At 42.5% G+C, this 11916-nt stretch overlaps 1 protein-coding gene across 1 annotated transcript; it reads right to left on the reverse strand.

The window, feature by feature from the left end:
• Positions 1-868: 868 nt before the first annotated feature.
• LOC147997909 (disks large homolog 5-like) lies at positions 869-8052 on the reverse strand. Its single transcript, XM_087601546.1, has 5 exons — positions 7864-8052; positions 4244-4349; positions 3019-3178; positions 1682-1825; positions 869-1049 (listed from the first exon to the last, which is right to left on the reverse strand). The coding sequence occupies exons 1-5, from the start codon at positions 8050-8052 to the stop codon at positions 869-871; spliced, it is 780 nt and encodes a 259-aa protein (XP_087457672.1).
• Between the last annotated feature and the right edge of the window lie 3864 nt (positions 8053-11916).

Here is an 11916-nt window from a genome sequence, read left to right on the forward strand (position 1 = left end):
ATTTAGGGTCTCTATACATTGAGGAAATTATCTGAGAAGAAGAATATTCCGCCAAAAAGTCTTTGACTGTGAGGATTGTCGTCACAGGGAACTCCTGAGGAAGAAACTCACTCTTCAGGGGGCTGTCTTCCTGGGATCCGTCCTATGCCATGTCTCCTGCAGATCCTGAGACCTGGGAGGAGAAGGCAGCTATTAAGACACTGATTTGGTGGGGACATGCATACCAGCTGTCAAGTTGCTGCCTTCTGTCCCTTCAGCTCATTGGACAGACAGCACTGATCTTTTCACTGAAATCATTGCTGATATCTATGCAGGATGGGGAACATCACCAGCAACCCTCACAGTACTGTGGGAGAACAAGCTGCTCCTCAGACTCTACCAGTGCAAACCAAGAATGGGGAAATGGGGAGAGACCTAATTGGGGTGCAGGAAGAAAGGAGAAGGCCACATGATACCCAGATCAAAGCCAATGACCAGGACTCATTTGCCATTTGCACTTGGTTCTTATCCCTACAAGGTGCTTCCAACCATCACATGACCCCTGTATGACCTTTGTCACACGACCAAGAACTCGTTCAAAACTCTTCATAGCATCCAATCTGTAATAGGGAGATTTAGTCATGTGATATGTTATTCCTCTGTCACCATTTCTGGACTGCAGTTTCAAAAAGGGCAGAGAAGTATAATTGACCATAATTCAGTTTCTGAAGAGTGGTTAACTTCCCAGAATACTTGTGCATAGACAGAGCAATGAATAACTCTATCACATGAGGTGGGTGACTGACTGGGTGTGGGGAGATTAGAAAGGTGATAGGGGAAACAAAGATGTATCCAATAGGCAAATGGTATCAGACATTGTTAATCTGACTCAGCTGCTTGTTCCTACCAAGTTTTGCTGGGTCTGGAGGTTGCTGGCCTTCTCCTGTTCATCTTCATCTTTCGGGTTCAACTCAAACAAATATCGCTGTAACTCCTTGCTCTCCTGCTTCAATGTGACCAACTTCTTCTTCATACATGCCTGGTCCATCAGGAGCCGGCTGTGCAGGTTGCTGGAAACACACTCTGCATAGTAAGATCCTGAGGCCTCTTCCTCCCATTCCAACTGCCAAATCCCACAAACTCCACCAGGACCCAGATACCCATAAAGACTTCATAGAATACATCTCCATACATGTAAGGCTGCTGCACAAACAGCAAACGGCCAATCCAGGGAAGAATAAATTGTTTCTGTGACCCAAGCACCAATAAGAGTCCATGTCTCTCCAAAAGAACAAGGGATCTACAACTACCCATGAGAGCCCAATGCATCGGGACAGCATCAATTAGTAGGCAGCAAATAACCACAAGAGGACAGTATGACCAAGGGAGGTCATGCAAACCATGGGGTCCACACATTGAGCTTTGTTAAACCTGGTATGACCCCAGAGCCGCAGGTTGGCCTAATAACACTCTGATGCCTGAATCAGTGTAGTTCTATCCAGAGCCTTGTAAAGATGCATAGACACTGTGGTGAGAAGTCACAGTCTCTTAAAGAACTGAAACTGAGTCCAAAAGACCCACAGCACAGTGATATTTAAACAGCAGAAGACATGGACCCAGAGCTGCAGGCTCTCCAGTCCAGAACAAAGAGAGGCAGCAATGGCCATTCCACAAGTGAGGGGCCCTTCTGACCAGTACTTACCGATAGAAGTTAATATCCTTCTTCAGCTCCTGAAATTTCTCAAGATGTTCAATGTTCTTTGTGTCTAAGTTGTGCAGTAATGACATGACCTCTTTCTCCTTTATCTTCATGTTTTCATAAAATGGATTTGGCCTGAAGTAGGGGCTGGCCCCAGGAAGATAGAACCCAATGAACATCGAGGTTTAGGATTATATGAACTCAGGCTGTGTCCTGTACTACCCCAGTCCTGGAAGGACACTTTCTGAATTCTACATATTTGAATTCTTCAGCTTCAGAAACTTGGAATTGTGTGCCCAGGACCACAGAAGCTAAGCACCCAGATAAAGGGTTCCCTGGCTCACTTTTTTCAATCAGGAGGGCTGGATCTGCATTCAAACCTGTTATGCTGTCAAAAGCCTAGGCCACAGCTCTTACGCTAACACACACACACACACACACACACACACACACACACACACACACACATCCAGAAACCTCTAATTTCATTTTTCCTGTTTTGACAATTGGAATGCTACAAGCCGAATAACTAATATTCTAGAGGCAGACAGTACACATAATTCTGGAGATGACACCAGATATTGCCACAAACTTATAATCTGCCCAAGGCATACAAATGTATAGACAAATGTGACCACACAGGCAAAGAACTGTACTGTTGAAAGTGGGACTTCCAAAATAAAGCACTTACACCTCCATGAAACTATTATACAGGTATATCCTGAGGTCAAAAAACAGACCCCTAAATTCCAAGGGTGGAGGGACACAGAAACATATAAAAGTTGTGCATATGCATGCAGACCTGTGCACACACAGACACACAAACTGGGACACACCCACAAGAAAAGAAAATTAAACAGACGCAGAGAATGAGAAAGAGAGACAAATATGGAAAGAGCACAATGAGAATCAGTAGAAATGTATGCACCATTAATGTCTCAGAGTTTAAGGCACACAGACAAGAAGGAACAGGCCTGACCCTCAGGCCTTCTAGTTAAGCATGTAGATGAACAATGTGGGACCTGTCACCTAAGGGAGCTGGCAGGAGATGATAGCGTTCAGTCACCTTCCTAGCAAGTACAAACACTCTCCACAAACTCACAGCACCTAGAACCTTGCAAAGCTGCCACCTGTCAAGGGCTTTCCAATTGTACACTGGGAACTCATGCTCCAGTGACTTTATCCCTGAATTCTTCACTCAGATCACAAGTTCAGATTTTCAACAGGCAGAATCAGAGAGTCCATGTCCAAACTCACTCCTCAGTAAGGGTCAGGTTCTGAATCTCCTCTCTATGGGAGATGAGGTTTAGAACAAGGTCGTTTGTTTGGAGCAATGCTACCTCTTGTTCATGGATCCACCTGTCACATAAAGGAGGCGATCTGTCAGCTCATTTCTCTCCTTGGTAGTTAGCTCCAGTTCTCTATTCAGCCTCTCCTCTTCCTCGTTGTCCTGCACCTTGTTTAGGATATTTTCAGGGGATGACGTCTGTCTGCAGGCCTCTGTAGGTAGAAGAACACAAGTGAACCCGTATGGGGTGAATGCATAGAGCATACACAGACCACAATGAGGTCCAAACAGGAGAACATGGTTGGAAGCCAGTGTCACTTCAAGAAGTTTGGTCTGTGTAAGAGGCATCCTAAGTGGATCACAGTTCCCCCACTACTATATAGAGACCAAGAGATGTAAGCAGCCAGGTGTTCCCTATGCCAGCCCACACAGGCTTACAAGTACCAGAGAGATGCCTTCTCCACGATTATTATCAGGTACGCAGGCTACAACCTTATTTCTGGACCCTCACCCCTCTGGTTTCAGAAGTCAGATCATCAATTCAGCATCCACAATGACTTGATTTTTCAGGGATACTCAGATATCCTACACTGTTACTCTAGTCCAATAACTTTGCATTAAAAAGTCATGTAGGGGGAGGACATGGTCAACAGACTTATTAATTACCCCTACTGAAATGACAAATGCCCCAGAAGTGCCAATAGGTTACAGGCTCTTTCTCTACCTGCTCCATATACTTTGGCTACTGTAGAAAAATATCTGCCACACAGAACCTCTAATATATGAAGTTAAGATTGGCCCCGTCAGCCAGAGGTAGTCAGAGGAGTTCTAAGAATATAAGGTCATGGCCAGGAGCACAGTTCTCTCCCTCTTACTACTGTCAGAGAGTCACTGAATTTAAAGAAGCAATGAAAGTGAAGTACATTGATGCCCTGTTTAATTCAGAAAAGTTATACCCTCCATGAGTACTGGTGGTGTTATAATATCAATTTAACATACCGAATGCACTGTAAAAGTAAAGACTAGAAGTTCACCCAATAATAGCAGAGGCAGTGCCATATCCTCCATGTGGTTATGGAGAAACTAATGATGTGAAAACCTTGACTTTCAGGAATTGTGATAATCATGGAATTCAATATCTGTGGAGATGTTCCAGTGGTTTTGGCCCATTACTAAAACGGCCAGCGGAAGACCCCCACACACACCCCTGATAGGAAGCTCAACATACACTGCCCAGAACTTACTCCACATTCCCCATGTCCTGTGTCCATCATTACCTTTAGGTTTCGTTTGCTTCACTCTAGACTCTTCTCTATCAACATCAACTCTCCCAAAGCGCCTACAAAGACGGGCAAACATGTCTGTGGATATATCCTTTGGACACTAAGAGAAAAAGTAGGGAATTGGTTGTCACAACGATACTGGTGACATCACAGGGATTCCAAGGTCTCTCTAGGAGACAATAGAATGTCCAGGAAGGGACGGCTGATGTCATGGATAACAGACTTTGCCTCCCTGCTAATGTTCTCCCTGTACTGAGCAAAAGCTTATGGACCCTTTTCAGGGGACTTCCCTGTGGCATAGCCACTGAGCACCACATGCTTCCAAAGCCAAATTTGGCTCTAGGCTTGATTGGAAAAACCTAAGTCATTGCTATGTATCTAAATGAGTGCTTCCTCCCCAATCAAAGCACAGAAATGTTTCATCCTACCTCAAATTCTCCTCAGTCAGCAATATTACCCATTAAAGATTACTGAGAAATCACACCAGTTCCTATAAGTAGCCAAAGAGGTCTCCTGTCTCATGATGTGCAGGTGCATGAAATCACACCCAGAAATAGCCTGTAGGGTAGGTTGCGATGTGCGTGTGTGTTATAGGTACAACCTGAAGCTTTGTGCTTAACATTTAACAGTTGCCACCGGATTCCTTAGGAGAAAGAATTGCATTCATTATGGTCCTGGCAACAATGTGGTGATCTGTTAGCAGAGGAAACTGAAATATTGGATCCACCAGTGAATGCACCCTCAGGCTGAGTGTGGGGCTCTCCTCTCTGCACCTAAGTTACCAAAGCAGGATTGCTTACAGGCCTCTCTAAGCTATAACGTGTGATTTCATCTGAAAAATAAAATAGTCAGCAGATGTAGGGGGGGATGCAGCCAAAGGAGTAGGACAAGCCTAGAGACATAACTCAGTGGACAGAGTAAGAAACAAGCATCTTCACTCCTGTTTCATGGATCACCCCACAAAACACAAACGCATCTATCGTACTAAAAAAAAAAAAACAAGTTATTTTATTGAATGCATACACTAATACTGTTTACAGTATTGGTAGCAAAGCTCAGATTTTGGGGGCAGATCCATGACTTGAACTATCTTCCTGACAACATATAAAACAATAAATAAATAAATAAATAAATAAATAAATAAATAAATAAATAAGAAAAAACAGAAAAATAAAAAAACACAAAAAGCACAAGCCTCTCATGTGAAGTTACAGAAGAGTGATCCAGTGGTCACTTCTGACCAGGCCATTTTAGCTATGACAGTGCATAGTGACCCTTAATTTGATGGGTCCTATATAAAGCTTTGTGCAATATTGTCATTTTAACCAACCTCATCCAGAACATACATAACAACACAAGATATGATCACAATGTCCTTGCTGTGTATCAAGTTATTTTTCTATGTCCTTGATTGTCAGGCATATTACAGCAACAATCTGAGATGGCTGGTAGACTTGGAAGAAAGTGGATATGAAAGATACCCGTTTGATATCAGTACAGCCATTTCTTAAGCATGAGAATCTTTTAAGCTGGCCCTCGCTTAGCCCCTACACATTAGACAATAGAACAGAAAGTACAGAAAGCACATTCCAACCCACTCTCTAGGAAGCTGCTGGACCATAAGAACAGAGGGTACAGAACATATTTACTGCAGGGCAATTACAAGACAGGAAACATCTCTGGGAAGCTGACTGACCACTATAGAAGTGAGATGTCCTGGGTACTGAATGTAGCTGTGCTATAGGCTGACATCGCTATAGCCTTGTCCTGGGAACTCCAGAAGAGAAACACCTGCCAAGACAGATATCCTTGGTCCTTGTCCTGGAAACCCCAGGATAAGAAAACATGTATCAAGTCAGACGTCCTTGGTACTGAAATAGCTGCATTGATGTGGTTACGGCCTTATCCCAGGACGAGAAACATCTGCCTAGTTATCCTTGGCACCGAAATAGCTGAGCTAATGAAACTGTGTGATCGTAAATGACTGTTTAAGCTGTACATTTCTGTTGTTCGAGGCTCCTCACATCCCTCCTGCGTGAGGACCGTGTCGAGCCCCAGTGCATGGTATCCCAAAGTAAACCTCTTGTTTTTACATCAAGACTGAGTCCTGTGTGTTCATGGGGTGGTGATTGTCCTCAGGACTGGAGCGAGAGTCTCCTCTGTCTGAGGGTCTTTCAGATAAAGCTATAGTTGTGGGTTACACACCTCAGCTCTCATTGGCTAATGCTGTCCTCACGGTCCTTGGAGGCCCCTTTGTAAGACTACCTGTTGGAAAGTGGAAGCAGCTTTATTTGAGCTCAAAGTGAACAGGACGAGCAACGTAGAGAACAAGATGGGGTAATTGAGACCCTGTCTAAAACCAGCACAGAAACCCACCCTCCATTCAAAGCATCATCTACCAATTCTTGAATTTTTACCATTCTCTGCCAACCAGTCTTTCATTCAGGAAAGGTAGAAAAGAACTGGAAATGATCTTTGTATTCTAAGGACCTCGATCTGTCTTTCCTTAGGTCCACGTTAAGAACAAATGAAATGGGTATGACCATCTGAACAACTTAGTATCACCTACTCAGCATTTCTAGCCTAATACTGTGCCTATGGCAATCTCAAGCTTCCCTGAGTGTTGCTGCCCCAGCAAGAAGAATGAAGTTCTATGGTCAATCCCCAGTGAACCTTTCAAGGGGTTAGAAGAAAGCCATCAGAGATACTGCACTTCTTTGTCCTTAGATTAAATCAAGATGATACAACGTGAATCTAGTGTGCTATTCAACCATACATCTTCCTCACAACCCCAGCTATCTGAGTTCATTGCTTGGCAGAATTCATGCCCCACCATCCTAGATATTTCTTGATTCATTGCTGCCAAGGGCCAGGTTTCCTGAGTTTTGTTTTTTATAGAATTGGGTGTAGTCAATCATAGTTGCCCTCTGTAAGAAATGACAAATATCTATAATAACTGAATATTCTGAAGGTTTTTATACTGGTTTTATTATACATATAACTGTGAAACGGAAAACATACATATTTGATCAATGAAATTAGTAAGATTGATTTAATGAACAGAAAAATGGATGGAACTTCAAAACTTCCATGATTACATATTATCTATTTAATTCCCTCCACAATAGCAAGAAGCGGACATTATTATTTACTTAAACCGAGAAAATATTAATTGTTTGGCCTGCTTTTCTGAGCTTCCTTAAGGTATAGTTAATTGACAGAGCTGTGGTTTAAAATTAGGGTCCATATTCTTCTGTTTTAAATGTGTGCCTTTTCTTTCTATTTTTTTCTCCATCTTTATTAAATTGGGTATATCTTATTTACATTTCAATTGTTATTACCTTTCTGGGTTTCCAGGCAAACATCCCCCTAACCCCTCCCCCTCCCCTTCTCTATGGGTGTTCCCCTCCCCATCCTCCCACCTTTACCACCCTCCCCCCAACAAGCCCCTTCACTGGGGGTTCAGTCTTGGCAGGACCAAGGGATTCCCTTTTATTTCTAGTGGGTGCTGCTCTCCCTGCTCCATGGGAAGTGGATGGGGGGAAGGCCCGGGCCTGAGGTGAGTTGGAACTGGGGTAGAAAGGCATAGGGCCTCCTAGGTGAGAATGCCAAACCACCACTGCTGCTGCAGCCACCATGGAGAAGCCCTTGTTCCTGCTGCAGGGAGGAGAGTCTGGTGGCCACAAGATGGCTGAAGGGGAGCTGAGAGTGGACAGCTTCATCACCCGCCTGCTGGAGGTATGAGGATATCGTCCGGGAAAAATTGTGCAGATGACTGAAGCAGAAGTCCGAGGGCTGTGCATCACGTCTCGTGAAATCTTTCTTAGCCAGCCAACAGCTGTGAACACAGGTTTCTTTTGGAGAGCAGGCCTGTGCAGGCCCAGAACCTAGGTGGGACAGTTCAAGCTACCCTTTTTCCATGGCCAATCTCAGTCATATTCAGAAAGTATTTCTTGGGCTAAAGAGATGGCTTAGTGGTTAAGAGCACTGACAGCTCTTCCAGAGGTCCTGAGTTCAAATCCCAGCAACCACATGGTGGCTCACAACCATCTGTAATGAGATATGATGCCCTCTTCTGGTGTGTCTGAAGACAGTCACGGTGTACTTGTATATAATAAATAAATAAATAAATAAATAAATAAATCTTTAAAAAAAAAGAGTATTTCTTCCAGGTGATGGATTTCCAATTTATGGAATTGAACTAACTTACTGATGGTGGAAGTGACACAGAGAGTTAAAGTACAGAAGGAATAATCCAGAATGTCCAACAACAGTTGCTGTCACACGAGGGCTTTTAAAAGCTCAGCTGCTAGAGAAGCAATGTAGTCTTTGGTTATTCTCAAGCTTAGGTCTTCTAGTCATTATAAGCTGACCATGACATAAAAGGAGTCATCTATATCAAAATAGAGAATAGTAACTAGATTCACACCACACTATCACATTACTACTGTATTTGAGGTTCTCAGTTTATATCTAAGAACCTGGAAGAGGTCTGGGTCTTGCTACACATACTCATAATTTATGTCCCCACTGTCAGCTGAGATTCTTCATGCAGCCTGGGGTCAAGGAGGTCATCCCACAAAGCACAAAACACCCATCTCAGATAAACATGTATGGTTTATTGAATCCAAAACATCCATGAATTTCAGGACACAATTAAATGTTGAAACCTAAGGATAATAGATATAGAAGAGAATTAAGATTTCTAGTTCATAGATCCAGTAAACATCTTCAACAAATCATGGCAGCATACTTCCATAAGGTAAAGAAAGAAAAGGCCATAAAGGTACAACAAGCCTATAGAACATCAAACTAATTTACCAGAAAATTTCCTCCATTCACATAATAATTAAAACGCTAAATGCACAGATCAAGAAAGAACATTAAAAGGGGTAAGGTATAAATATCTAGTAACAAATAAATTCAGACGTATCTGAATTACACCAGACTTCTCAACAGAGATTCTAAGAGTCAGAAAATCTTGGGCAGATGTAATGCAGACACAGGCTCCTATATCCAGCATAATCCTCAATCACCATAAAAGGAGGAACCAGGATATTTCATGAAAAAACCAAATTTAAACAATTCTTTTCTCTAAGAAAGCACAACTGAGGCTAATAGGAGGAAAACTCTAAGACAATGAACTAAACTATACCCAAGAAAAACCAAGAAATTAATCTTCTCTCAATAATTTAAAAAAAGAGAAGCACACAAACATAATTTCACCTATAACCAGAAAAAGAAGAGAATGCAGCAATCATTGGCTTTAATATCTGAACAGATCTTCTTTCCCTAATCCCCAAGCTCCCAGGGACCAAACTGCCAGCCAAAGTGTATGCAAGGATGGCTCTATGGTTCAAGGTGAGGCCTGTTGCCCCACCAAATGTAGATCCTAGAGGTGTGAGGTGGGGATGGATATGTGTGGGTGGGGGAGCACTGTCACATAGGCAAAGCTGAGCAGAAACAGGATGTAAGGTTTGATGAGGGGAGTCTGGAAAGCAGGACAACAGTTGAAATGTAAATAAATAAAATAACCGATTAATAAAAAATCACCAAAAATAAAATAACAATTAAAAAGGTAAATGAAAATTAAACCAAACCAACCAAACAAACAAACAAAAATCCCTGTAGTGTATTGGCCTAATGCTGCTTGTATTTTAATGCTAATTTGTAGAACTCAAGACTGGTTAACCCCAAATAACTGACCCTGCTCCCAGTTAACTGTGATTATAAAGAAACAAACAGCCAACAGCTGCACAGCAGAGAGATGGGGGAGGGGAGCTTTGAGGGCTTTATAGAGAGGATCATGAGGAGGGAAGAAGGAGGAAGAAGCTGCCAGAGAATAAAGGAAGAACTTGTGATGGAGAGGAGAGAGGAAGAGGACAGCAGCCATGGTTGAGGGAGAGGAGAGCCTGGTCCTGAGGGCTGTCCAAGTGGAACAAAGAGCAGCCAAGATGCTACACACTCAGTAGGAGTTGAGCGTTATTGTTTGGAAAGTAGATCTGATACCATGGAGGGCAGGCAGCTGCACAGCTACTGTGCTGACGAATGCATACTAAAAATAAATTTAACACAATATGTATAACCAGTAAGACAGCTCTGTAGAGGATCCTAAAAGGAATACTTTAGTTTGAAGGGAAGGATAAAATAGGAGAGAACACAGGGGATAAATTAATAAAACTAGGAAAGTTAATCAAAGAAGACTGTGAAAACCACAATAATTAACAAAATGACAAAATTTAATGTATAGGTTTGAATAATTATTACATATCACTAAATCAGTATCTAGGATGGTGGGACATGAATTCTGCAATGGACTGAACTCCTAAAGGTGGGGTTGGGAGAAACATGTCTGGTTAAATAGTCCACCCACATTGTGTCAATGTGATTTAATCTAAGGACAAAGAAGTGGAGCATCTCTCATGGCTTTCTTCTAACCCCTTGAAAGGATCACTGGGGTTTGACCTCAGTACTTCATACTTCTTGCTGGGTCAGCGAAACTCAGGGAAGCTTGAGATTGTCATAGCACAGTGTTAGGCTAGATATACTGAGTAGATGATACTAAGTTGTTCAGATGGTGATACCCATTTGCATGTGTTCTTAATGTGGACCTAAGGAAAGAGAGATCAAGGTCCTTAGAATAGAAGGAACATTCCCAGTCCTTTTCTACCATTCCAGACTGAAAGGCTGGTAGGGAGAAAGTGGTAAATAATAAAGAATTAATAGATGATGCTTTGAATGAAGGGTTGGTTTTTGTGCTGGTTTTAGACAGGGTCTCACGTATCCCATGTTGCCCTCTCCCTGGCTGGCCTGGTTCACTTTGAAGTCAGTGCTTCCACTTTCCAATAGACAGTCTTACAAGAGGGGCCTCCGAGGTCTCTGAGGACAGCATTAGCCTTTGACAGTTGAGGTGTGCAACCCACAACTATAGTTTTAGCCACTTTGTTCCATGTCTACCAGCTATTTCAGATTGTTGCTGTCTATCCCTGACAATCAAGGACACAGAAAAATAACCTGATAGAGAGCAAGGACATGGTGATCACATCCTTGCCTCTGCTGTATGTTCTGGATGAGGTTTGTTAAAATTCCAATATTGCAAAAAGCTTTATATAGGGCCCATCACATTAAGGGTCACTATGCACTGTTTCATCTAAAATGGCCTAATCAGAACTGACCACCAGACAACACTTCCTGCGAAGTTCCTATGAGAAGCTTAAGTTTTTTGTGTTTTTTCTTCTTCCTTCCTTTCTTTCTTTCCTTCTTTCTCTCCTTCTTTCTTTCTTTCTTTCTTTCTTTCTTTCTTTCCTTCTTTCTCTCCTTCTTTCTTTCTTTCTTTATAGGTTTAGAGGAATGTATTTTGGGCCACGGATCTGCCCCTAGTATCTTAGCTATGGATGTGATCAATCAGTGTTAGTGTGTGCATTCAATAAAATGTCCATTTTTGACTAAGGTAGATGCTTCTCTGTTTTGTGGGGTGACCCATTGTCAATGTGTAGTGAGTTGAGGCCCTGAGTACGGTCGCATACCCCCAGGACACAGGGGGTGCAGAGCAAAGGCAGAAGAAACTGCACGGAGTTGCAAGCTTTATTAATCCTTATTAAGCTAAGAATATGCATTACTACAATTTTCATTGTGTCAAGATACCATAAGATCATTATTCCCAGGAT

The sequence above is a fragment of the Rattus norvegicus genome, unplaced genomic scaffold, assembly GCF_021556685.1.
Source record: "Rattus norvegicus strain SHRSP/BbbUtx unplaced genomic scaffold, alternate assembly SHRSP_T2T haplotype2-0000026, whole genome shotgun sequence".
In the NCBI taxonomy this organism is placed as follows: domain Eukaryota; kingdom Metazoa; phylum Chordata; class Mammalia; order Rodentia; family Muridae; genus Rattus; species Rattus norvegicus.